The following is a 26,926-nucleotide window of genomic DNA, read 5'->3' as shown; positions in this document are numbered from 1 at the left end:
TATAGGAAATTCTTACATCTTAAACTTGTCATATCGTCATTTAGAAAACGTTTTTTATAGAGATTCAGCTAGGAATATCAGATCCAATAAACTAGAAGGAAAAAAGTTTGTTCCTTTTTTTTTTTTTTTTTAAATTTACTTAAAAGAAGAGCCTGCTGCATATTAGTTGTATTGTTCCTGATTATATATCAAAATGTTTGAATTTTCTGTGCTTCTAAGAACTGGTTTTGTTTCCAGTCATTATCTAATCCAGCAAGCCATCTGACACATGCGTGTGCAAAAGGAAGGCAAAATTTAGGCTTTTGACTAAAAATAATAAAAGCCTTCAAATGCTGCAGCTGAGCATACGTTTTATGAGATTTTGATAAACTCACGTGACTGATTTCTGATACTTTTTAAATAGCGTTTTACTTTGTTTTATCTGTTCAGTGGTGTTTTTATCACATTTCTTTTCTACATTTATGGAAGAAAACCTGAGACTAGAGGGCCTTATCCATGTTGCTAACAGGTGGTAACTGGTTCTAATTGCAATGGAAGCATATGCTAGCTGCTATTTCAGCTGGTTGCCAACTTGAGTTCAACTGCATCATTAGTTTGATATCTAACAGTAAATGTAAACACCTATGCCCAGATTATGTATGCTCACTGTGTTTCCATTTGGCTTATTGGATGGTATAATGAAGCTTTAGAAGTAGGTTTACTGAGGCAGATACTAGTTGAGCAGGTTTTGATGCACGGTGTTTTCTGAGTGAGGTCAGCATGGGGACTTGCTCTGTGCTCTCAGCTCATCTTAAAATGCCCAGCCACATTCTGTGCTCTGCTGTTAGGAGCAAAGTCTAGATCTCAGCAGAATCCTATTCACCCGAGCATGCTGGTGTGACAGTGCTTCTGCTGGCACAGCCTGTAACCTCAGCTTTCAGCTTTCTATTTAATGAGCAGTTAGAGAGAAGTTATTGCCCCTGCCAAAACCACGTTCTCTGCAGCACTTGAGGTTAAACAGACAGAGGAGGTCTTTTGGCAGCCTCCAGCTGCTGGCGAGATGAACTCATTGTGAAGAAAACAGATGAAGCCATGAAGAATGAGGGTTAAATGCCAAGCTGCTCCTTGTAAATTGTCAGGTATCTTCTAGTACAAAAGATGAAAATGGGAGCTGAACAAAGAGAATACCTTGAACAATGCAGGAAACCAGTTGGCACTGAAAATTATGAAAATCGGACGTCTGCCAATTGCTTATGTGCTTCTTATAGTGAATGAATGCACCAGAGCCCTTTGTGATGGGGAATGAATGCTTTTACATAGCTGTTCAAATACAGGGTCACAGCAGAGACCAGCACTGTAAGATTTTGGGTGTGGGGAGCGTGTTGGGTATAGATGATACAGGGCTTAGGTGGTGGGGGGAGTGGGTGGAGGCTGTGAGCTGAAATGATTCTCCATCATATTTGAAAAGTCGTGGCTGTCAGGTGAGGTCCTGGCTGACTGGAGGAAGGGTCATATTACTCCCATTTACAAGAAAGGGGGCAATGAGGACCTAGGGAACGACAGGCCAGTGAGTCTCACCTCTGTGCCTGGGAAAATCATGGAACAGATCATCCTGGATGACATGCTTGATCACATGAGGAATGAGCGTGTGCTCCGAGACAGCCAGCACGGCTTCACCAGGGGAAGGTCATGCTTAATCAATCTAGTGGCCTTCTATGATGAAGTGACAGCATTGGTGGACAAGGGAAAGGTGACCGATGTCATTTACTTGGACTTGAGCAAGGCCTTTGACATGGTCTCCAACGCATCCTTATCTCCTAATTGGAGGGATGTGGATTTGGTGGGTGGATCACTCAATGGATAAAAAATTGATTGAAAGGCTGCAGACAGAGGGTTCACTAATGGCTCTATGTCCAGGTGGAGGCCGGTAACAAGCGACGTGCCCCAGGGGTCTGTCTTGGGACCAGTGCTCTTTAACATCTTTATCAATGACATCGATGATGGAATTGAGTGCACCCTCAGCAAGTTTGCTGATGACAACAAGTTGTGTGGTGTGGTTGACACAGTGGAAGGAAGGGATGCCATTCAGAAGGACCTCAGCAGGCTTGAATGGTGGGCCGGGGTGAACCTAATGAAATTCAACACAGCAAAGTGCAGAGTTTTGCACTTGGGACAAAGGAATCCCAGGTATCCATACAGACTGAAAGGAGCAGTCCTTGAGAGCAGCCTTGCAGAGAAGGACCTGGGGGTCCTGATGGATGAAAAGCTTAACATGAGCCAGCAGTGTGCTCTTGTGGCTCAGAAAGCACATGGTATCCTGGGCTCCATCAGAAGAGGGGTGGCCAGCAGGGACAGGGAGGTGATTGTCCCCCTCTACTCTGCTCTTGTGAGGCTCCATCTGGAGTACTGTGTCCAGGTCTGGAGCCCCCAGTACAAGAAAGACAGAGAGCTGTTGGAGAGGGTCCAGAGGAGAGCCACGAAGATGATGAGGGGCTGGAGCACCTCCCCTACAAAGATAGGCTGAGGGAGCTGGGCTTGTTCAGCCTGGAGAAAAGAAGACTGCGGAGTGACCTCATTGCAGCCTTTCAGTACCTAAAGGGAGCCTACAAACAGGAGGGGAATCAACTCTTTGAAAGGGTAGATAACAGCAGGACACTGGGAAATGGTTTTAAGTTGAGGGAGGAAAGATTTAGGTTGGATGTGAGGGGGAATTTCTTTACAAAGAGAGTGGTGAGGTGCTGGAACAGGCTGCCCAGTGAGGTTATGGATGTCCCGTCCCTGGAGGTGTTCAAGGCCAGATTGGATGGGGCCCTGGCAGCCTGGTCTAGTATCAAATGTGGAGGTTGGTGGCCCTGCATGTGGCAGGGAAGTTGGAGCTTAATGATCCTTGAGATCCCTTCCAACCCTGGCCATTCTGTGATTCGATGATGGAGACAACCCCTCTTGTGTCAGAACTGCTGCTGCCCGGAGAAACTCCTGGTTCAAACACACTCAAGGTACAGTGGCAGCCACTGGCACAAGAGAAACGAGGACTGGATGCTCTGAAAGAGGATTCTGGGCATGCATGGAGGGAGGGACTTAAGTTGCAGAGAGTCTGCAGGGCTGTAGGGACTCCAGAGATATGTGAGGGATGTCCCCAGAGGAGGACTGAAGCAATGGTCATGTCACCTCATGGTAGCTCCTTGAAGCCAACCTGCCCAGCTCTTCTGAACCATGTAGGAGACTCAGACCATGTGAGACTGGGAGGCTGTGAGAGCAACCACTGCGCTAACCTGCCAGACCTCCATCTCAGGCTGTGACACTTCTGCTGAACAGCAGATCATGTCATTCTTGAAGTTCTGCCTAATTCTGTGATTAAATGTTTTGGTATCTGAGCCCACTGGATCTCTGCACTGTTAGTTGGCGTTAAACTAAGGCTGTCAGGAGAAGGAGCGCTAAGAAGCATTAATACTGATCTTTTTTTGAAGTTTGTTCAGCTTAGTAAACTAAAGTGTCCCAAAAGAGAGTACAATTTAATTATCTGTAAAGTATACAGAGTTTCTTTCTGCTGCTTTTTGCATGTTTTAATCACAGTCTCTGCGCATCACAGTTATTCAGGAAAAGTCATCTCATACCAGTTAGCACAGAGCCTAATATTGTATCTATTGATTAGGCAAGGGTAACTTAAGGGGGAGAGGTAACGGCATTCACCTGCCTAAAATGCATGGAGAAAAACTTACTTGGTCAGCATATATAACTTCATTAGGAACTATACTTCCAGCAGCAAATAGCCCGCCTCAACCTCTGGGCTCTCTTATTCTGCAGCCACTCCCACCTTCAGACACATCTGCCAAATTCAGCCACCAATCTTATAGTGTGCATTTTAAATGTGTAGTTTTGGAATTTAATTTTTCATTTGTTTTCTTCTCCTCTCCTTCCTTTTTTTTTGTTTGGAAATTTTGACCTGTCCCATTTGTTTTTGTGCTACTTTGCAGCATCAAAATACTTCTCAAAATTACACAGAGGTGGACAAGAGGTAGACGTAACTGGAAATATTACCATTGTATGCTAGATAACAATATTTGTGCTAGAAAATCTTCTTTCATCGACATACTGTGTTGGTACCAATAATACTGGCAATTCAGTAAGATTAAAAAACTGAAACAGAAGCAAAAGCAACTGTTGAAAAAAAATGTTTTGGTAGTAAGAAGTGTTACTGTACCAGCTATGAAATAATCCCTCTAAGTTCTTGCCCTGGACAATTCCTATTGTTCTGCTAATGAGCTGATGTGCTCGTTAGAGACGAGGGCTTTATGCTTTTGCACACTCTCAGAAGGTTTGTGTTTATAGGATAAGCAACAGGAGTGAAGGAATAGTGTGGCTTCGTGAGCTCTTGAAGGTGTGTGTCATTCATTAGTAGTGCCTGCACAGAGCAACAAAAGTCCTGTGAAGTACCGAGGATGCAGGTTTTGCTATAGTTACAATTTTCTATAATGGATATGGTCATTACCTATAGCATAGCTCAGTAGCTGTCACAGGCTGTTTTTCCTGTTAAGAAGACTCTGATTCTTCTCTTCTGTAGTTCATACTACAGTGTATTAGTGGACTGACCATAATGACTGTGACTTTGAGTTAATTTTTTTGCTTCTTTTGATGTAGAATAGAAAACTGAATAAAATAAATTAAAAAAAAAAAAAAAAAAGAGAGAGAGAGAGACCTCCTCAGGTTTTGTTTTCTCTCTGGTACTTTAGCTACTTTCTATTTCTTATCAGAAATTTAGACTGGTTTTCAGGAAGTCACTTTGCAGTGCTCCACTATGCAAGAAAGTCTTTGCAGAATGAAGATGGGTTGTGTGTCTTCCCCTAAGCATTCTGCACATATTCCAGTGGAAATATAAAATACTTGCTGCTGTAGCAGCTGTTGTTTCAAATGTCTTCTGTTTGTTGCATCCCTTTAGGTGCCTGAATAGGTATGGCCTTTTGACTTCTTGGCAGAAGAGTTATAGACCAGGAATCTGTGTGTTCTTTGGTTCTGTGCTGTTCTGCTGTACCATCACAGAGATGGATGTTGGAAACTCTTATGAGCCATCTGGGGACCTGACATTACTTTTGTAAAATGCATCGAAAAATAAGTTAATTAAAATAGTCCTCCCACCTTTGCAGACTACTTCCAAAACCTCAGCATTTTTTGTACCTTCCAACCGCACCACACTGCAGACCAGGAGTTACAAAATAGGAAGGTTTCTGCCTTTCATTGATGCAGATGTTACTCAAGTTGCTGTGTTACTTTGATCACTTAGTGACAGGTGAGGTGAAAGTGATCTGATCAGTTGTGACTAACGGCTTCAGTCAGTTATACAGCATTTCTGCTGCGATGAGGCTTGAGCACTGACAACATAAGCTGGTGAATTGTGTCATTGTCCCAGAAAGGTTCATGGGGTTTGGATTCGTCTGGTGTCCGGCTGTGTGTAGGATTTAAAGCTTGCTAAGTTTCTAACAGAATAAATGAGTTCCTCATGAAACAACACGTGCATGGAAAAAGAGGATTCTGAAAAGGGCTGCTAGCTGCTGTTCACTAAGCATCATTCTTGCGTTTGTGCCTTTTGGCAATTACATGTTAATATGTCTAATTGCTCTTAAGAAAGTTCAGAGCATATATTTTGTGATGCCCTCCCACCCATTGAAAGAAAACCCCTAAGACATCGTGTTTATTCTTTTATGCAGAATGCATCAAACTCAAAGATGAAGAAAAAAACAACTAAGACCCAAGAAGCCAAAAAGATATTGAAGAAGAAATTTAAAGTGAACACAAAAATAGTTTTTACTGAAGATGGAGAGGTAAGATAATATGGAATAATTTCATATTGGTGGGTGGGAACTGAATATGTAGTTTCTGTAAAGACAAAAAATGCTTATAGTCTATATATATATGTATGTATATAAAAAATTATTTTCAGAAGTGTGTCATTTTCATTATTGGTTTAAGTTTTGCAAAACTATTCACTTCCTCTGAGGAACAGAGAGAGGTGTTGTTGTATAGTAATGTTGTTTCACAGTTATATGTGTTAAGCTATTTGGAAAAGAACCGTTAGTACATGTACCTGTCTGTACTTTGTTTCTGCATATTGTCTTCAAGGTTGGATGGAATACAGAACTGACCTTTTCCTTATAGAAATGTAATGCTGTTTTCTTATAGGTAATTGCCAAAGCTTCCTTAAGTCTTGAGTTAATGTACAAACCTTAGGAGTCTGTGATATTCTTTCCAACATTCACCGTTTCTAGATTGAAAATATGGTTTAAAAACTCAAGGGAGTACCAAATTTCCTCCTATTGGTGTGGATGTAAAATTGTATCAAAATTTGCCAGTGATATAATTGGATCTTTTCATAGCCCTTGGAAAAATGTGTTGATTTGGTCCAGAAAGGAGTGATTGCGGATTGCTAGTCACTGTTGGGTTTCGTTGTGGTGATAACCTCACAAGGAGATCTTCATAAACTTTTCTAACATTTTATTTTACAGCTTCAAATATGTATATTGTTTTTCCATTTCCAACACTGAGAAAAATGTAGTGGTTTTTTTTGTAATTATTGTTAACTGTAGATCAATTTTAAGTACTTCATTTGTTTTTGTGACCAAATGAAATAATTTCATAGCCATATAAATAATGGCATTAGTCACAATTTAAAAGGCTTTAGAAGTTACTCCACTGACTAGAAATCAGACACTCAGATATTTTTAGATATTCTAAAATAGTTTTCTGTTCTTAAATTACACATGCAAATGCTTCGTGTGTTGGAGGAACAAAGCAGAAAAGATGTAGAGTAAAAATTAGCACAAGAATTATGGTTAGGAAAGTACACAACGAACATGACTTATGTAATGAAACAAACATCGCATCTATGGATGTTTCTCCTTTTTTTTTACTGGGCAGTAAGAAGCTACACTTAGAAGTTTTATTGCTCTGTGTACTTCTCTTTAATAGAAATAAATTTCCTTTAAGAAATGCATCTTCTTAGCAAATACAATCACAAAAACTCAATTTTATGAGTGAAAACAGTAGATTGGGATTGCCGACATCTTGGTGGATAACAGTGCATGTTAGGAAGCCCTAAAGATGCCTTGGCATTTGTTTTTGTTTTTATAAACTATCTGAAAGACATTCTGTATTTTCTGTCGTTTGGTTTATTTTTTAAGAGTTAGTTCTCTAAATTTATTAGGCAAGAATGATTCTTGCACCTCTCGTGCACCTCTCGAGCACGGTATGTGCTCGTATGTCATAGGTGGGGGTGTTTTTTGATGAATATGTAGTTTTTGTTTAGAGTTTCAGATATTCAGATGATGTTGAATTTTGTCACGTCATTCACAAGTGAAACTTTAATCTTAAAAGATTTCCAATCAAGTTTTCATATAACAACCAGTATAAGCCTCCACATCTACTCTCCTCACTTCCCTAAAAATACAGAACTGCAGTTATGATTTCTTATGTACTTTGTGATGTAGTCTTTTCTCATTCTTCTCTCTATTAATATGTTGGAATATTAACTATTTACTTAAAAACATACTATTTAAATTCATTGCTGTTCTGTTCTGCTGCATGTATTTTGGAGAGTCGTTTTTTGAAAGCAAATGTAAATCTCCCAAAATGTACCATTAGGCACAAGTAATGTGTTTTTTTTCCACAAATTTTTGAAAAATAGGAAAAAGTTCAAGTAAATCTATTGGACAGTAATGATGTAATGAGGATTTTCGTTTTCAAATACTTATTTTTAAATGAATGTGATTTTGAGTAAGGTATCTGAGTTTATATTGTACAAAGTTTTGATTTTTTTCTTTGCAAATGATTGGATTTCAGATTGGATATTAGGAACAGTTCCTTCTCAGAAAGAGTGGTGAAGCACTGGCACAGGCTGCCCAGGGAGGAGGTGAAGTCACTGTCCCTGGGGGTGTTCAAACAGTGGCAGAGATGTAGCACTTAGGGACGTGGTTCAGTGGGCAGTATTGGTGGTGGGTGGACAGTTGAACTAGATAATCTTAGAGATCTTTTCCAACCTTAATGATTCTTTGATAATCTTTGTTTAGTCCAGGAAATAATGTATTGGACTACTTAGGACATAAGAACTTTATTGTTAAGAAACATTCCTAACTATTGTTTTTTCTTGTCGTGTATAATTCAGTTAGTGCAGCAATGGCCACCTGTGCAAAAATCCAGTTTGGCAAAAGCAGATGAAGAAGATGATGCCAATGGGATCAACTTAGATAAAGTGAGAGAGATACTGCGGGAAGAAGACAAATTTGACAAAGAAGAATACAGGAAGAAAATTAAGGAAAAACACAGGGTAAGTAAATTCCTTCTTCAGTTGCTGAAGTGCAGAAGTAGATACTTTGATACTGATTGCTCAGGGAGTATACTTAAATATATTACGAAATAGGTGCAGCACAGGTTTATGTAAACACATTGGTATTTCCAGTGTTACATAAGACACAGAAGGACTGTTCTGACATTGTGAATAGCTAATTAACTCAAAGCCTTATACAACAGTTGTTTATAACAATGCATCTTTGATTACAGCTTTAAAATCTGGAAAGAGTTTAGTGGGAGTGTTATTTTATAGTTTTAAGGGTTTGTTTGGAGGGAAGGAGAAGTTTGGTTGTTTTTTTTTCCCCGATACAACTGTACAGGGAGAAGGGGGATTGAAAAAATATGCAGTGTTTCTAGACTACCCTGACTCAACATTCAGTAATGCATTTCAGATAGGCGTAAATGCTAACTTTTTGTGTCATTGTTATGTAGACTATTATTTGGTTGGTTTTGTTTGTTTTTTTTTCCATTATTATGGGTAAATGTGAGATGTGGGACTGTATTTTAGTATTGACTTAATTTATACTCAAGGCTTCTGATTTCCAAAGCATTAAAAGTTGCTGTTTTATTTCCCTGCTTTGCAAATGCCCATCCAGTTTGCCTTTATCTACTAATGATTGATGGTGGATGTTCTGGCCTCAGTTAAGGCTTACATTTGAACAAAACTGTTCAGAGAGCATTTACAGAATCTTCAAGTTACATTTGGGTGCTGAAGTATGCCAGCTGAAGTCAAAGCATACTTCACACATTTAACTTGAAAATCTGCCACTGTAATCCTTTTGAAATCATGAGATCTAGAAAAATCTCACCTCGTTCTTCATTAGTGCAGCATTACATTTAAGAATAGCTGCAAAGAAATAATCTGTTGTCCACAGTAAAGATAAAATTATAGTGAATTTTAAAGGAATTAGAATTCAAAGATGCAGCTTGAAAAACAAGGAGAGACTGATATATGACTTCACAGTCAATCTGCCATTTACTGTCAAATTCATATACTTTGAATGATGCTGTTTTATGTTTGGTGCTAGACGCTAATGATTTAATGCTTCATCAACTGGTCCGTTAGCTCATCTTCGTCTCCATAGCGCCAAGGAGAACAAATAACATTGATCAGATAGTCACTTGCATTTAGAAAAACAATATTTCACCTGTGGAGATGGAGAGAGAGAATGCCTCCTTTTGAAAGCCAGACAAATAAAATGAGCAGAATACGCCGCACCATAAATGTAGAATGGTGGGTTTTTTTGTAATTATGGAAAGTGACAAGTTTCTCAAATGTGCCTTACTACATAAAAGTTTTTCACATTACACTTAGGTATTATTCTTTAGGAAAAGAAATGAAAAGGAAAAAAAAAATGGAAAAAAGATGTTATGACAGAAAGAAAAATATTTTTTAAAGAAATCTTCTGATGGAGGGATTGTGAAATGTGTCTTCAGTTTTAAGAGCTGCATTCAAGCATTGCTTGCACATTGAGTTTTTATTTGTGGTTTAACAGTGAGAAGTAAAAAATGTTCCTTATGGTAAACCCTTTGTACATGACATAGCATTCAGTTTCCTGATTGTCATTTAATTTTTAAAGTGATCTAACAAAATGTTTGGTATCCTCAGTTTTTTTACTTTCCCATATTTAAAAAAGATGAAATTGAAAGGGGCTGGAAAGCAGATAGACGGAATTCTGAATTCCCTTTGTTAGACTCTCATTTGCTTCCCTGCTATCTCACCACTCTTGTGGTTGAAGATGATCTTCCACCCTCACTTTAGAAAGCATTCAAGTTTGAGATGCCAATTAATTTTAGACAAAAATAATAGAGGTTCTTTAAGGTAAAGTAGCACAGATGGAGTGTACTTTTGTTGCTGTTTTTACAAGATATGCTTTATGTCGGCGTTCCCTGACTGCAAGCTGTTGCTGCTTAGGAAGTAGTTGTAATAGTTGGGAAAATATGTCAAGTCCTGTTGGTGTGTAAGCAGAGGCAAGCAGGGTCTCCCTTCTCTTGGGTCATATTAAGCTAGTTGGGGATCAGAAGAGTCACTCTTCTAGTGTGCCATTAAGGGGCTACATTGTTGTTGTATGGGGCGGATATTATTCAAATTTTTCTGCATAGAAATTGTATAATTGGTTAAACTGACACAGTATGGAGAAGTGCCATGGTATAATTTAGAGATTATAGCTAGATGAGAATATCAGTGTATCTACTTTCAGCCATTGGTTTGTCACTGTTACTTTTTTGGAACTTACTGCACTATCAGTGGGGCATGGATTACATAAAGAGTGCTAGGGAACAGGCAGGGTTTTTTAAGGATGTCTAAGGCTGCATTAAGGAAAACCTCATTATTTGAAATTCAGGCTGCCTGACAATAAAAAGGAATTACATGGCCACTCTCACTTTACCTACCCAGTAGTGTCTAAAAAGTTCACTTGTCTCATAAAATTTCCCTCCCTAAAAGTTAACATCAGTTAACAGCAGATACTTTGCTGAGTCTGGATCTTTGACGACAATCTCGGTGACCCTAGGGAAGCAGAACTGCATCATGGCTGTGCTGGACAAGCCTGATCAGATGCCTGGTCATTCTCTGAATGTCCTATTAGAAGTTCCATTGTATGCATGTTTTTGGTCTCAGACATGGTGGTGAGCGTGGTTGTTAGGAAGCATGCCATTAGCACTCAAATTTGGATTTGTTTGAATCTTGTTATTGAAGCCACTATCTGCAGCTTTATATACAGTTACCAGAATGAAGATACTGTTAAAATTTGCTGCTATTTTGAGTATATTAACACACCTGTGGTTGATGAGAGGAAAAAAAAAAGTTTGCTTTTTAAAAATAGTATATTCTTAATATAAGAATTTGGACCGTAAAGATCAGTTTCTATATGTGGTGTACTGACCTTTAAATGTTTGTTATGTGCAAAAAACTTGTCTGTACCTTGAGTCCCCATTTTGGGTATAACATTAGGAGACATTGTGTTAGACAGCACTTTGGTGGAATAATAGATTTTATTTATGAAACCTGAAGATATAGCATACCTACGTACATATATGAATACTGCTGCCAAAAATGGATTCTTTAATATTAGTATTTTTTATGAGCTGTAGGTTTGATTTCATTATACCTAACCTACTGAATGTGGCCTGAAAACTATATCTTGTTCATGCTAATCCAATAAAAAATAAATAGCATATGTCAAAATATCAAAAATGACAAATCTAGATCAAAGAACCATAGAATAGTTGGAGGGGACCTTCAAGCCCACCCAGTCCCAACCCTGTGCTGTGGGCAGGGCAGCCATCCATCAGCTGAGCTGCCCCACGCCCCATCCAGCCTGGCAGCCCTGCAGCACCTCAGGGATGTGTGTTGGTTTGGATCTCCTCTTAATTCCTTACTTCCTGCTGCTCCTGGGGATTGCTGTAATTTTCTGTTCCGTGTATTTGGCAGTTTCCATTCCATCCTTTAAATCATGTTTTGGAACGTGTTGCATCTATTAAAAGTATTATTTAGGTGGGTGGGAAAAGCTCTAGAGCTCAAATGCATTTTGGTTTTGTATAAAGCAAGTGCAGCAGTCCTTACCCTGGCTGAGTACCTCAGTAATCCAGACATCAAAGGGCCTCTGAAGTGGAATGTCTGCCTCGGCCTTAAAAGGATGGCTGAGAATATCAGCACAGCTTGGGGAGGGCTGTACTAATATTGCTTTGTTTCAACAAGTTTTTTGTGTCCCGCGTGTGCATTCGTGTTTTAATTTAGATTGTGGGTGGACTTACGAAAACATTGCTTTTAACTTTTTAAAAAAGTGTCATTTTATAGGTCTTCCTCCATTGAAAATCCTTCTTTTTGTGGTTTCTTTTGAATAATCTCGATGATGAAAGGTCTTGAGGAAAAAAATGGAACTTCTTAAAATCAAAACTTTCATGAAATAACTTCTTTTATTATTAACTTTTGAGGTGAATATGGCCTGTCAGCTTAATATGAACTTTCCTCGCAAAATCCTTTCTGATGAATAGCAGACCTACTCAGAAAGTATCCACAGGCCATCGCTTTTAAATCCATTTGTGAATGTCATTTAAATGAGCACAGTTTTCAGTATGATCAGAAATACGTTTTGGTGCATTCATGAGATTCTTGGATTAGATGAGATGTGTGTTGCAGTGCCTTAAGGCGTGTGCAAACTTGCAAAGCATCTACGCTATAATTAGGTTTCCTTCAAGAGATTCATATTCTGTTATCCTCTGTTTCCTTTGCAAATGGGGGAAAATTGAAAATGTGATGGGTAAAAATAAATAAAAACCTGAGGTATAATTGTAACGTAATTAATTCTTATTGAAATTTTGGAAGCAGAGTGAATTTTAGCAGTTGACCACAAGGGAAAGGGCAGTAGCACCGATGGGGATGATGTGGAAAGAATTCTGCATTAAGGGAAATCTGATGACAGCACAGAGAGAGGTATGAATTTGAGCTCCTTTTTGAAACGTGTAAAATGTTATCAACAACAATAAAAGGAGAAGTGAATAAAGTATTCAGGAGATGTTTTTGCACTCCATTTTTCAAGTTTTCAACTGAAAAAGCGCTGTTGTTAGGATGAAAACACTGGCAGAGGGGGATTAGTCTTGCTTTTTAATAACATCTCTTTCTTTCAACTGGGTGCTGAAGGAAAAATGAATAGAAGCCTCATTTTTTCCTTCCTTTCTAGCAAGTACAATATGCTATGAACTTGAGATGATCAACACTAGAAGATGGCTAAAAGGCATCATTTCCCTGAGCTGAGTGGTATTGCAAGCAAGCTACGGTCGTCCTTAGGGGCCTGATACCGCAGGAACTGAGTGTAACTTAGGGAAAGGTTTTGATAGGATAGAAACTTGCGGATTCAGGAGTGTGCTTCCCCAGTGAATGTAATGAATGACTTTCTGTTAAAACTCATTTTTGAAGTATTGTGGACTGGTAACGAAACCCAGATGTCATGTGTGATGATGTTGCCTAGAATTTTTTAAAATTGAAAATGAGATATAAGTTTACTTCTTCTTTTTATCATGTAATTAGCCAAATGTTTGGCTGTGAATTTATTTTTAAAAGCAGTAATGCTGGTGGTTTTTTAACTTGCAGGAGAATGATTGCATCAATTAGTTGGGATGTCAACTGGTGTGTGCAGTGATCATCCCTCCACTGTGCATCCCATGTCTTGCTGCACTCCTTCGGGCTTATCTGCTGGCTAATGCTGCAGCCACTGGCTCTACCTCCAGCCCCAGCCCTGTGTGCTGACTGTACATTTCCCAGGTGGAAAAGTTCTCAGGGAGAATTCCTTGTACTTTTCCCCTTTTCTAGCTGACCTTTTGTAGCCCCCTACCAGACTTTGTCTCCTTCTGATTCGCTTTTGCAAATGACTTCTGTTCATGACAGGAAGTTTATGATTTGGATGTGTTTGGTATTGTAGAATCATGTAATGACTTAGGCTGGAAGGGACCTTAAAGTCCACCCAGTCGCAATCCCCTGCCATGGGCAGGGCTGCCACCCACCATCTGAGGCTGCCCAGGGCTCCATCCAACCTAGTAAAGGGAAATACAGATTTGAGGCAGTACAAACCATTCATTATGCTGGAAAATAAAAGAACCCATGAACAATAGTATTTAGAGTGGGAAATCCAATCACTGTGTTAGATCACTAGTTAGAAGAGCGAGTGCATTGTATTTCAAAGGAAGTAATGTTGTTAAGCTCCCCGTTAGGTAAAGCACCAGGATGTCCTTTCTGGTGAGCAGTAGTGTGTCAGGTCATGGCGTGGTTGTGTGGTTGGTTTGGTGCTGTGGGGAGATAACACTGCTCTCACCTGTAAGGAGCATGCTGGTGTAGGTGCAGAATATAGAGGGAGGAGGACAGCAGCTGTGAGGAGCTCAAAGAGAAGCATTAGAGATAGAGAGATGTGTAGAAATGAATCAGGAGAGGATTACTTTGTTAGACAGCCTGTCTGAGCACTTCCATTGCTGTTGTATGCTGGTGCTGCTGCTGTTCCATCCTGGGTGCAGAGCTGTTAAGATAAGGAGGCTGGATGCTGCTTGGTGGACTGACAGCCATCCTTGGCAAGTCTGAGCACCAGAATCTGTTTGGTCTCACTGTGCTCATTGCTTGTGTTTTCCTTTTTTTTTTCTTTCCGCTTTGAAAACTGGATGGGCTGCACTTAAAACTGAAGTACCGTGTGATTTTTACTAATTCTCCTGCAAAATCAAAGTTTCTGGCCCCATCTTGCTGAAGTGACAAAGCAGGAACTGAAATAACGGAGTAACAGGTTTGTGTACGCCCTGATGAGGTGTGTGCCAGTGCCACTCACAGGAGGGAGAGCCAGAATGGGCACCTGCAGAGTGGAGGAGAAAGTGAGGCTTCAACTGGCTTCACTTGTGTGTGTTCTGAGTCTGACTCAGACTGCAGTTTGCACACAACAAGGAATCTTACTGTACTGCCTCTGTATATTAATTAGCTGAATTTAATATCTCTTTCTCTTTGGAAACCTATTTGTTAGAAGCAATCTGTATGTATATATTTGTATACATTTGTTAAGGGTATGTATGTTCAAACCAGATGGCCTGTTGAAAGTACTTAACATCTTGTTAAGAAAATGTCTGTCTTGAAAACGTTTGGTTTGCTCAGATGTTAGATGAGAAAGGAATCATTTTCGTTTCTTTCAACCAGTGTCATGTATTGGCTTTGTTCTAACAGTGCCCTTTAAGGGTCAATTTCTGCCAGTTATTATTATTATTTTCTTTAAATGAGGATGCATTCTGTATTTACCTCTAAGTCCTTCTCCACTGCTTGCTTAATGTTTAAGATTGCCATTATGCTGTCTTTCACATGCTTTTGTTGCCACGCTTTCACACTTTTCCTATGCTGTCTTAAACAGTTCATTCTATACTTGTGTTTCATTTTCCCTGCCTCATAAATAAGCATCAGTTGTACAGATGAGGTTTTTACATTGTTACCTTTGTTGTTTAAAGAGATTATTTAATAGATATCTAAACCCAAATGTAAACCGATCAAAATAAAAATCAATCACCAAAGGCATAAAAAAGCTTTTCCTCTTTTCCCTGAAGGTATTTAAATTTGTGTATTCAGCAGTGACCAATTTTGTACACTACATAATATTTTTTTTTATCCTTGGCTGAAAATAATACTCAACATCTGTTATGTTCAGTTTTATCTTTCAGCTGGGAGTGTTGTTTTGGTGGTTGGGCCACTGTTTGCATGTAGATGATTTCCTAATCTCTATTACTAAACAAATATTAAAGCACATTTAAATATGCAGTTAAAAAGAAAAATAAAATGTAGCAATGGCCAAACAACTGACTGCTGAAATAAAATTTTCTAATTCTGTGTGTATTCTGCTCTCCCTCACTCTGTTTATTTTTAACTTATTAAAATAATAAATAGTTCTCACTGATTTCTAGTTTTTATTCTATCCACCTATGCAGAGCAAAACCGCTGTGGAAGAGGACATGATTTGTTTGTGTTGGCTCGTGTGCATGCTGATTGTGTATAGAAGATTAATCTTGCTGTGCGGGCTGCTGGTGTGTTTATTAGAGCAGGATTTTCAGATCCCAAGTTGCTTGCAAGCTGAGCAGTTAAAAAAAAAACAAACAACTTTTGCATGTAAGTAGCACAGAGCTGGTGTGAACTCTTCTGAGAGAAACAAATGTGGGATACCATGGTGAGATATACAAAGTCGCATTTCAGAGCACATCTGTGCTTTAAAATCTGGGCAGAAACCAGCTTTTGGATAGGATGATGCCAGTATGTAAGAGATGCTGTGAAATTCTGAGCAGCTGTTTGTACATTTTCTGTAGCACATTTGACTCTGAGTCTCTAAAATAACTCCTACTAAAGTAACAGCTGATAGTAAATACTAAAAAATGAAATCTGGTACTGCTATCAACCAGCAAAGCTTTATTAGCAAATGCAGCTAGAGTTTTTTAGTCTGCAGAGTGACATTGCTCTGAATCTCAGCCATTTCTGGAAGCTGTTGTGCTGGACACCGTGACCTCAGCTGTTAGAGTTAATAGATCAGTAGCTCTGAAGTGTAGCATCAGTAGGTAAAGAATCAGTTGTTTTAAGTGCAGTGTTAAAATTTTTGATCAAAACCTGCAGTTGATGAGCATTTAATTTTATTTTTTTTTAAGTTGAACAAACATACATTATATTATTATAATTACTATTCTTTTCTTTTTTTCTTCCTTTTCTGACTTAGTGAATGTTTTTTATCTCAGCCTACAACTTCTATTTTTTCCCCATTGTCTCTCCCCCTGGCAAAGGGCAGTGGGCAATGAGCAGATAGCTGTGCAGTGCTGAGCTGCCAGCCAGGTTAAACTGCAGTGGTATGAAACAGGGTGCACTGGTTGTCTTGAGTGAAGCTGTTGCATGCCTGCAGCTAAGCAAGCAGAAAAGGTCAGTAAGGCTGGTAAAACTGCTGTACACCACCAAAACCAGGAGTTCGTTTCTTGTAAATCTGAGTATGAACATTGCAGAAATTCTTTCTATACATGAACAACAATCCCTATAGATTAAATGTTGCAGACGAACCCCTTGACAAATTAAATTGAACTTTCAATTAACTGTAGGAAGAAGAGGGTCAAAAAAGAAGGGGCTCTCTGGGTGGAAAAAAACCTGTAAGCTTTCAGAATTGCAGGAATTTTCTTTAAATATCTATCAAATATACATATATATCAAATATCTTTATATATCAAATATCTCGGCTGGTACGCTGTGTTTATGTGAATCTTTCACTTATTCTGAGCTTCACCAAACAGAGAGGGCTGCTGTTAGTCAATAATTTTTTCACCTCAACCTGAAAACGTGGAACATGAGAGTTTTTCCTTTTAGTAAGTGTTGTTAGTATCTTGAGGGGTAAGTAAAAAGGGCACGAGTGTTTGTTTTAAAATCCAGTAGTGGGAGAGGAAACAGGAGTGTGAAGTGAGTGACAGAGTTCAGCATGTAGCTTTTCTGTATGTTAGAACTAGAAGCAAAGTGAGCTGTGGCTTTGCCTCCTTGTTAGGACAGAGCCGGTTCCTTTGCCCCTTTGAATGCAGAACAGGTGGAAGGGTTCACTGATGGTAACTCTTGTTTAGTTGAAAGCCAGATGCTGATGTCAGACTATGTGATGATGACTAACGCTTTTCATTCTTGTGATCACTGAAATTACTGACTGTCCTCATTAGCTAGATGTGTAACTGTGGGGAAAACTGATTATTTGCAGGAAAATTTTAAAAGCTGATCAGGAAGGTCTCTGAGCTGTGTAACACTATTTACGTTGGTTTCAATTGGATCTTGAAACAGCAGGAGAGTTCTGGAAGATATTGAGAACTACCATGCAGGTACTTTTAAGGATAATAAATTAGTGATTTAGCCTGCAAGAAGTCCACAGGAGGCTAATAGAATGACTGGCTTAAGGCTCCTTACTAAAGAGTGAAATTAAAAGAGTATCAGTAAGTAGTGGGGCTTTGTGGAAAGTAAGTGTAGTGAAATGTGTGTTTATATGTGATTTTATCAGAACAGAATTTGTTTTGGTAAATAAATCTAACAAATATATTGACATTTCCACAAGCTATTCACTTGAGCATTTTGATTAATAAGTTAAATAAAAAAATGCAATTAATGCAGCACAAATTAAATAGACCAAAATTTCAGCAGTTGGAACTTCACAAACCAGTGGCTTCTGATTCTCAGTGTACTGTTTCAAGAATTTTTTTTAGTAAAGTGCAGGAAGGCTTTCTTGCTAAGTTGGGCTCAAGCAGAGAAAACTGTGTTTTAAAATAGGTTTGCAAACATGTTTATAGGAATCATAGAATGGCCTGAATTGAAAAGGACCACAATGATCATCTAGTCTCAACCCCCTGTTACATGCAGGGTCATCAACCACCAGACCAAAGCCACATCCAGCCTGGCCTTGAGTGCCTCCAGGGATGGGGCATCCACAACCTCCTTGGGCAAATAAGAATAAGAACTTTGGAATGTAATGTGAGGGCTGTGAGTTCCTCCATCAGAGATGGATGCCTTAAGAAACAAAGATATGGGTGGTGTTCTGGTTGCCCAGGTCAGTGTGAACTATTGCAGTGGGATTTTGCTGGCATGATCTGAAGGACTAATGGAATCATTGAATGTACAAACAGAAGTGAGAAATGTGGTTAGAAAGATAGTAGGATCTCATATAAATGCCTGTTCATGGAATATTTGGGAAAATAGACGTAAATACTGGGAGGCATCTGGAGTTGCTTTTGTTTACCTTAGAAAAGAAAACGGAGTTGGTATGATCAGGATGTACGTACATCGAGACCTGAACACGAGCTCCTTCTACCAGTCAAGAGATGAAGGGGCTAAAAATCGAATATAAGTAGTTCAGTTTGGTAACAGCAGTTTCACTGAAATGTTTTTAAATCTAGAGTTCTTTCTAAACCAGGATAGGAATGTTATAGTAAAAGGTGATACAGTCCTACAGCCTGTGCTGTGGTAGCCAGGTGCATTGATCCTATCTCCTCTCCTGCTTTCTTTTTTGTACTTCTCATTCCAGCCTCTGCACCTTTAAGATCTTTTTGTCTTTACTGTTCTTTAGAGACATACGTATATTGTGCTGTCTGGCATATTTCTCTTCTGTGGCATTATGTCAATCTTCTGCTTTCATAGCTGTCTTTGCAGTGCTCTTTGTAAATCCCTTGAGCAGGAATTTCAACTGTATTGGCTTAAGCCTATGGCTGTAGTTAAGACACTATCTAAAATTTTCTGTTCTACTCAATTTAAAAACAGCTTTATCCTGCACTGTAATATCTAGTAGGTTATTTTCTAGCTCTGTATTCTCTTTCACTTTTTTGAAAGTAAAGTTTGAAAAGGATCACTGTTTTAGCAGAAAAGTAAGAGACTAATGGTGACCCGAGTGAACAAAGACTGCCCAACTAAAGCACTTAGAAAAAGGAATTGAGAGAAAGTGGAAAACCTCAGTAAAATCATTAGAAAGGTATAAGTAAAAATGGTCAGAAATGAATACAAATTTGACATGGAAGGGAATCATGTAGACTCCCTCTGGATCATGGTAACATCCTGTCTAATTCCCTTTTGTCTCTTCTGAAGTCTGCATTATGAAAAAACGTTCACTGAATGTTTCCAACTTTTTCCCCTTCTTTTCTCTTTCATAAAGATACCTAGCTCATATTTGAAAGGAAAAGCATTTACTGCTGTCTTTCATACTGCTGGAATTCAGGAGGAACCAGATCTTCATTCTCTGTGCTTCTGTATATTCAAACAGAGCCGTTTTCATCCCAGTGGAGTCATTTCATCTCTTTCTTTTTTAACCTTGGCCATTTACCAATCTGGGCGCTGTCGCATTCTGCTGCCTGTTCTTGTTTTAATTAGGTTGGCAGAGGTGATTGAGTGTAATTTGTATACAGTAAGTTGGTAGTAAAAGTTGCTGGGTTTTAATGGTAAAGGTTTGGGATATTTGGAAGATGTTCTTAAAATCTAGAATCAGGACTTACACATATTGACTAATAAATGGTAAATTGGTTTGTAAATGTGGTAATAGTCCCTGGAAAATATGAGTATGTAAAAGATCCTTATATTAATATCCGAATAGCTGGATGGAAACTGACTTTTTGTTTTGTTACAAAAATGGTTAATTTTGGTTCTACTCATTGCAGTGCTTTCAGACTCGGGTAAACATACATCAGTAAATTGGTCATATAATGATAGCAAGCTTGAATATTTGTATATTTTTATAGATGTCAAATCACTTCTGGAAGATGACTTGAACAATTGCTATCCCGTTGTTCTACAAACACGTAGTCTAAACTTCAGAGCAGTTAGTGACTAGCACCAAACTACTGGATGAAACAGTTCCTCAAATACTGTTTTTTAGTATATATCCTAAGCCTGATTAGGATATATAAATATATATAAAATTTCTGGCACATTAATTATGTGTAAGACCAAAGTGAATCAGTCCTCAGCACCTCCATTTTGAGGTCTTGGAAAACAAGATTCTTTTTTCAACATAAGTCTGCAATGCTCGGTTCATCTGTTTTGGCCGCTGAGGGCTGAGAGATGGACTGGGCTTGTGCTTGGAGTGCTCAGGTCTGGTTAGTTGCCGAATAGACTAACTGTGTCCATAGCAGATGGCATCTGGTCCCAGTGGCTTCTTTTGGCCCATGTGATACTGTTGTGGCTTTAAATAAAAATATTGACTGTTTTTTCATGTTCTGAAACAGCTGAAACAATGAGAGCTGTGTTACGTTTGACTACAGTGAAGTCTTTTTTTTTTGTTTTGTTTTATACCATGTGCTGAATGCAGTGGCAGGTAGGTTTGGATGGATTGAGGTTTTGGTGTACAAAGGTGTCAGCACTGGAGAACTGTGTAAGGCAGAGATACACAAACCTCATTCAGTTTTTTCACTGCCTGCTTCTGGGGATGAACTTTTGATCTGTTCAGTTTTAATTTAGAGAAGAGAGGTTGATTTACACAGACTTTGGGAGTGCTTCAGTAGTTTGGGCAATTGGAAAAAAACAAAATGGCATGTACCACAAAGATGTCTCAATAGAAATTGAATTCAGACACCAATTTTGAAAAGCTTGGCAGTTTTGTTCTGCCTTTCTCAGCACTACACGTGAACCATACTACTTTCCCAAGCAGTTTTGGGTAGTACCTTCCTGTATGCTTTGGTAAAACTAGTGGTAGTGTTGGAAAATTGAAATTGACTTGGCACTGGTATTATATGGCAGAGTAAGCCTTTATCCATCCTGAGCAGAAGTGACTGCAGCAGAAATATATGCCAGAGCCTCAAGAGCACCAAAGGGAAGGTCTCTTGGGAACTAATAGTGCAGCATTAAAGCACAGGAAAAGAGGATGTGTGCTGACCAAAAGAAACACGGGCCAGAGAGAGCTGAGTGTTCTGCGTCAGTGTCCTTTACCATGCATGGTCTCTGGGCAGTTGTAGCTTCAATACGGGTGTAATCAGCTAGCAGTGACAGTGGCATCTGTGCTCCTGACCAGATCACCTTACTCATTAATTTTATGCTGTGTGCTCTTTCATTGCAATGATAGAGCACCAGAACTGCTGGAGCTTTCTCATCATACCCAAGAGTGATCTGAAATGTGGTTTCATGCTATAACATGGTTTTCGGCCTTTTCTGGGCCGACGTGTTGACCCAGAGCTGATATTAAAGGAGTATCCTGTTTTATGCGGACTTACATGCTGGTGCTAGGAACAGCTTACGTTGCTCAAAGAAACAGAGAGAGATGCATCACATAAGCTTTTTTATGCTTGTGTAAAAAAATTTGAATAACCAATTTTGTTGACGTTGCTGAGAGTTTATGGTCTTGTGCTATGCCAAGGGTGGTTCAAGTTGGATATAAGGAAACATTTCTTCTCAGAAAGAGTGGTGAGGTATTGGAACAGACTGCCCAGGGAGGTGGTGGAGTCACCATCCCTGGAGGTGTTGAAGAAGCATGTGGAAGTGACACTGAGGGACGTGGTTAGAGAGCATGGTGGGGTGGGTTGATTTTGGACTAACTGGTCTTTTTCAACCTTAATGATTCTATGACAAATGAAAAATAGAATCATAGAATCACAAGGTTGGAAAAAACCTATAAGATCATCTAGTCCAACTGTCTTCTCATTATTACTGCTACCACAAGCAGTAAACCGTATCTCTCAGCTCCTCATGCCTCTTGAACACTTCCAGGGACGGTGACTCCATGACCTTTCTGGGCAGGCCATTCCAATACCTGACCACTCTCTGAGAGAAAATGTTTTTCCTCATGTCTAACCTAAACCTCCTCTGGTACAACTTGCAGCCATCTCCTCGGGTCCTGTCCGTTGCCTGGGAGAAGAGGCCAAACCCCTCTTCATCCCAACCTCTCTTCAGGAAGTTGTAGAGTGCAATGAGGTCTCCCCGAAGCCTCCTCTTCTCCAGACTAAACAATCCCAACTCCTTCAGTCACTCCTCCTTGTGCTCCAGACCCTTCACCAGTTTCGTTGCCCTTCTCTGGACACGCTCCAGGGCCTCCATGTCTTTTTTGTAGTGAGAGGCCCAAAACTGAACACAATACTTGATGTGCGTCCTCACCAGTGCTGAGTAGAGGGGGATGATCACCTCCCTGCTCCTGCTGGCCACAGTACTTCTAATGCAGGCCAGGATGCCATTGGCCCTCTTGGCCACCTGGGCACACTGTCGGCTCATGTTCAGCCACACATCAACCAACATCCCCAGGTCTCTTTCTTCTTCACAATCATCCAGCCACTCATCCCCAAGCCTGTAACGCTACTTGGGGTTATTGCGGCCAAAGTGCAGGACCCGACACTTGGCCTTGTTGAACCTCATCCCATTCATCTCAGCCCAGCTATCCAGCTTATCTAGATCACTCTGTAGGGCCTCCCTACCCTCATGCAGATCCACACCACCTCCCAACTTGGTGTCATCTGCAAACTTACTGAGGGTGCACTCAAAGCCCTCATCTAGGCTGTCAATAAATATATTAAATACGATGGGCCCCAGTACCGACCCCTGGGGGACACCACTCATAACGGGTCGCCAGCTGGACTTAACTCCATTAACCACTACCCGTTGGGCACGGCCCTCTAGCCAGTTCCTTATCCAAAGAAGTGTATATCTGTCCAGACCACGGGCAGCCAGTTTCCCCAGCAGAAGCCTGTGAGAGACCGTGTCAAAGGCTTTGCTGAAGTCTAGGTAGACTACATCAACAGCCCTTCCCTCATCTACCAGACTGGTCACCCAGTCATAGAAGGAGATGAGGTTGGTCTCAGGGAATAGGGATAGGGAATGGTGTCTTTTCCTAACTGATGTAAGTGCCCTTACTTGAATTTCTGTCCTTACCTCATGAAATTGATAATTGAAATGATGTTAAATTGCAAAGACCTGACAGCATATAAAATAATGTTTCAGTTGGTTTAAAAATAAACAAATCCAAGTAACAAAAAGAAGAGAGAAACAGGGTGATCACTGTCAGTTATGTTAAATATTTGGGCTGCTTCAGGATGTTAGAAATCTGGCTGGCAGCTTTGAATGAGTTTTATCATTGCTTTTTACTCATTTGCCTTTGGTGGAGGCAGCTTGATGTTATTCTGGCTTCTGAATTGATGCAATTACTAACAAAAATTCTTCAGTAACATGTACTTAATAATGGAGATAAGAAAGCTATTGAGAATGTGCTATAGCTTTCAGTCTTCAGCAATTCTGAAGTAGGGAAAATTATTATTTTTGCTCATTAAATAGATTGAGTTCTGTGTTAAAACAGTGAGAAATTAGAAAACTTATCTTTTGGTGCAGTTTTTACCTAACATGTTTTATACAGTTAAGTATTTTGATAAAGTTAATACTTGTCTATTTCCTTCAAGAGTAGTGAGTTTCAGTGAATTTGAATCATTTTGATATCGTTTAAGAACAAGAATAGGAAATAATATCTCGATCAGAACTTTTTGTATATAATTTTTCATCAATAATGTTTAGAATCAATTCCACCATTATAATCTGTGTGCACTAAAAATATCTCGGTGTTTCCAATAAAATCTTAAATTATTAGAAGAAAAACAGGCTGGGAATTTTGTTTAAAACTGTGGATTTTCTCATTTGTTTTAGGAGAAAAGGCTGAGAGAGAAAGCAGCGAGGAGAGAAGCCAGGAACAAGAATGCACGGGTAAGGATTTGTGTTTGGTTTTGATCAAGCTAATGCTTGTGCTTTTCAAACTGTTTTTTGATTACTGCGTTTATTTCTTTAATAAACAGTGATTTGGTCAATGACTTTTTACAGGTTTTTTCTCCTTGCTTATCTTTTGTCATTCACCTACTGTGATGTGGTTATAATGACATTATGAAAAGATACTGATTAAGGTTAGAAAATTTGTATGCGTGCATATCTATAAATAACAAAGAAGCCTTTTGAAATTGCAGTTTCTTTATTCTGTATGTCAAGTGAGCTGCCATTTCAGCTGCAGTGCTGACGCCTTTTTTTTTTCCCTGTAAATACCTGAACATGTTGGTAACTTGCTGCAGTACTGAAGACAGTAAGGCTTTTGGTGAAGTCACATTTAGACTTGTTTCTGCTGAACCTCTTCTTTAAGGTACAGGTGTTTACACTGTACCTGTTTATTCCTGCCTTTTGTTAGGCCCCAACCCTTTCCTATCCTTATTCGTATATGTATATTATTAATTTCCTCACGGCTCTTCTAGTTTTTCATATTGCATGTTTTGTGATGAACTGAGATTTCATTTAGCTGGAAGGATTTTCTGGACTATGGGCTGAGGAATATACATGGCTTTTCCCATACTGTTTCTCCTGTTCCCTGTGCTACACATGTTCCTATTCCTTCTCAGCAGTTAGCAGAGATCTTACTCCCTTGAGAAAATGGATAATGTTCTGTGTTTTCCATGATGACCATGTGTTGGGAGATATGAGTATAGGAAGATACTTCATACTGTAGTTCTGAAGTAAGTGCAGTTTAGGATGGAAAGCCTAGTTATAGGATTAATTCTCTCTTCAGAGATGGCAAGCTGTGAGCCACTGGCGTTGTGATCCCTCAGTGAAGCAGTGGAAGTTTTCTGTGTGAAACTGAATGTTTAGAGTGGCATAGTTTTAATGTATTGAGCAAGCGTAGTAGAAAAATTATGAAATGAATGATTAACAGAAATCTGAATATAGTGAGAAAACACTGATTGGATCAAACTGTATCACATTTGTAAATGTTTGGCTGTGTGTTCATTTCACATTTTCTGAGGTATAAAAAATCCTCCTGTGTCATATTACTCAGCAGCTGGAGAAATAAGGCCATTCTTCTCAGAAGGCTGTGCTTACTCATGTACTTCCCCTGTCCTGTTCTTTGCCAGTCAAATGAATCTCTCCTTAATGATGAGAAATGAAGAGTGGTCTGTCTGTGGTCTGTGGGTGTGCACATGCCTACAGGATGGTTTAAATACAGAATCACCCCCTCAAGTTGGATAAGATGAAAACATGTTTTGATGCACACTTTCCTTTTCTCTGTGCAACACTGGCATGCTGGATGCAGCCTGGCAGACTTGCTGTGAGAGTACCAGCAGTGTAAGCCTGTCATTGCTTGGACTTCTTTTTACCTCTCAAGTGCTGAGCTCACTCTGTGCAGGAGGAGGCAAACCTCTGAATATTCACGTCATCCTCTGTGAAAACTGCTGGCCTTTTTCTTTTGCTCAGAGGCTACTTTTGCCAGAACTCTGTGCAGTCAAATCCTGTCACTTTCTGTGGGACTCATTTGAAGGGAAGATGTTTCCATTGGGAACAACTGTAATAGCCTGGAGTTGGGCATCTCAGTCGTGGACGTGCAGGGGAGCAGCAGGTGTTAGATAAAGGTGGCAGTTTCAGGCTGCTGGGTGTCTGAGGAATTAATTAGAAACACTCCCTGCTTTACAGAAGCTTACAGATGCTCTCTTATGCTGACGCTCTCCATAGTCTGTGTAGGATAGGACTCAAGCTGCTCCTATGAGACATCCAGAGGAAAAAAAAAAAAAGGGAAATAGTAAAAGAGAGAAATGATTGAAACAGAAATGAGTTTAGCAAACATGTGTTGCCTAAATCAGGAGTTCAGAAACTTTCACATTTTCACTATATGGCTTGTGACCCACTTACTCTGCCAGACACAATTTCTTTAACTATTAATAGCATTTTCTCAAAAGAGAAAGCAATATGGAAAACCAAAAAGCAGCGAAGGTATTTTTAGCTATATATTAATGCAGTCCAACAGCTGGAGAAAGGGATTAGATCAACAGTTCTGAACAGCCAGTCACATCAAAGCAGCTGGGGTCATAATCTGTTGTTCCACTTCTACCCACTTTATTTCTATTTGCTTTAACTGCTTCTCTCATAAGATACATTCTTTGGGTTATGGAGTCTTATTTATCATCTTTCAGTAGTATCCAGCCTACTGGGTCTGACCAAAACTCCTTTTTACTTTTCCACTCTAAATATTAAATAATAATTCATCAATTATGACTTTTGCTTCTCTTGTTTGGTGTGATTCCTGCTCACCTGTTGTCCTGCTGTTTCTTACCTGTCTTTATGATTGGGCAGTGTCTGGCTTTTTTTCCAGAATGAAAATAGAATCTATTTCTCCTGATGTCACAGGAGCCCACAGCAATTGCAGGGAAGTTTTTGCTCAGCCTTTGAGGCATGAGGGATAGGCTCTGCAAATGGGATTTAATAACCAAATTCTGGCATACTCTACTGAGTGTGCTGGAACATGGAATTAGATGAGCAGGTACTTGCAGTGGTATTTGACTCCACCTTGGATGAATTCTCACACAATAAATTAACCAAGTAAGAAGTGAGGGCTCTTAAAGGATGCTTTGGAGAAAGTATTTCTTGGAATTTATTACCATTAATTGAATTTAAGTATAAAAGGATGTGAAATCAGGCAAAAGAGCTCTCTTCTTTTATTAAAGAGAAACTGGAATCTTAGGTTGGGATTTTTCACTTTTGTTGGATATTTATTTTTCTCCCAGGTTAGGAGAATTTGATGAGAATTTGATGCAGTGTTTCAAAACTAAAAAAAAAAGCAAGTGGTGCTGATAAAATTGCAGTCCTTGAGCCCTCTCACGAAGCTACATAATGTTTGCT

The 26,926-nt window shown here is 39.4% G+C and overlaps 1 protein-coding gene across 1 annotated transcript in view; it reads left to right on the top strand.

Annotated features, from left to right (window-relative positions):
• Positions 1-26,926, top strand: part of DDX10 (DEAD-box helicase 10) — a 166,331-nt gene that overhangs the window by 88,261 nt on the left and 51,144 nt on the right. Inside the window, exons 14-16 of the mRNA XM_085216244.1 lie at positions 5,682-5,795; positions 8,132-8,293; positions 23,924-23,980. Of these exons, the coding sequence (XP_085072370.1) occupies positions 5,682-5,795; positions 8,132-8,293; positions 23,924-23,980 (333 nt within the window). The remainder of the gene's footprint in view (positions 1-5,681; positions 5,796-8,131; positions 8,294-23,923; positions 23,981-26,926) is intronic.

This window comes from Meleagris gallopavo, chromosome 1 (genome assembly GCF_905368555.1).
Source record: "Meleagris gallopavo chromosome 1, MGAL_WU_HG_1.1, whole genome shotgun sequence".
Classification (NCBI taxonomy): Eukaryota; Metazoa; Chordata; class Aves; order Galliformes; family Phasianidae; genus Meleagris; species Meleagris gallopavo.
The sequence above is the reverse complement of the archived record's forward strand: the minus strand, read 5'-3'. Positions and strand labels throughout refer to the sequence as shown.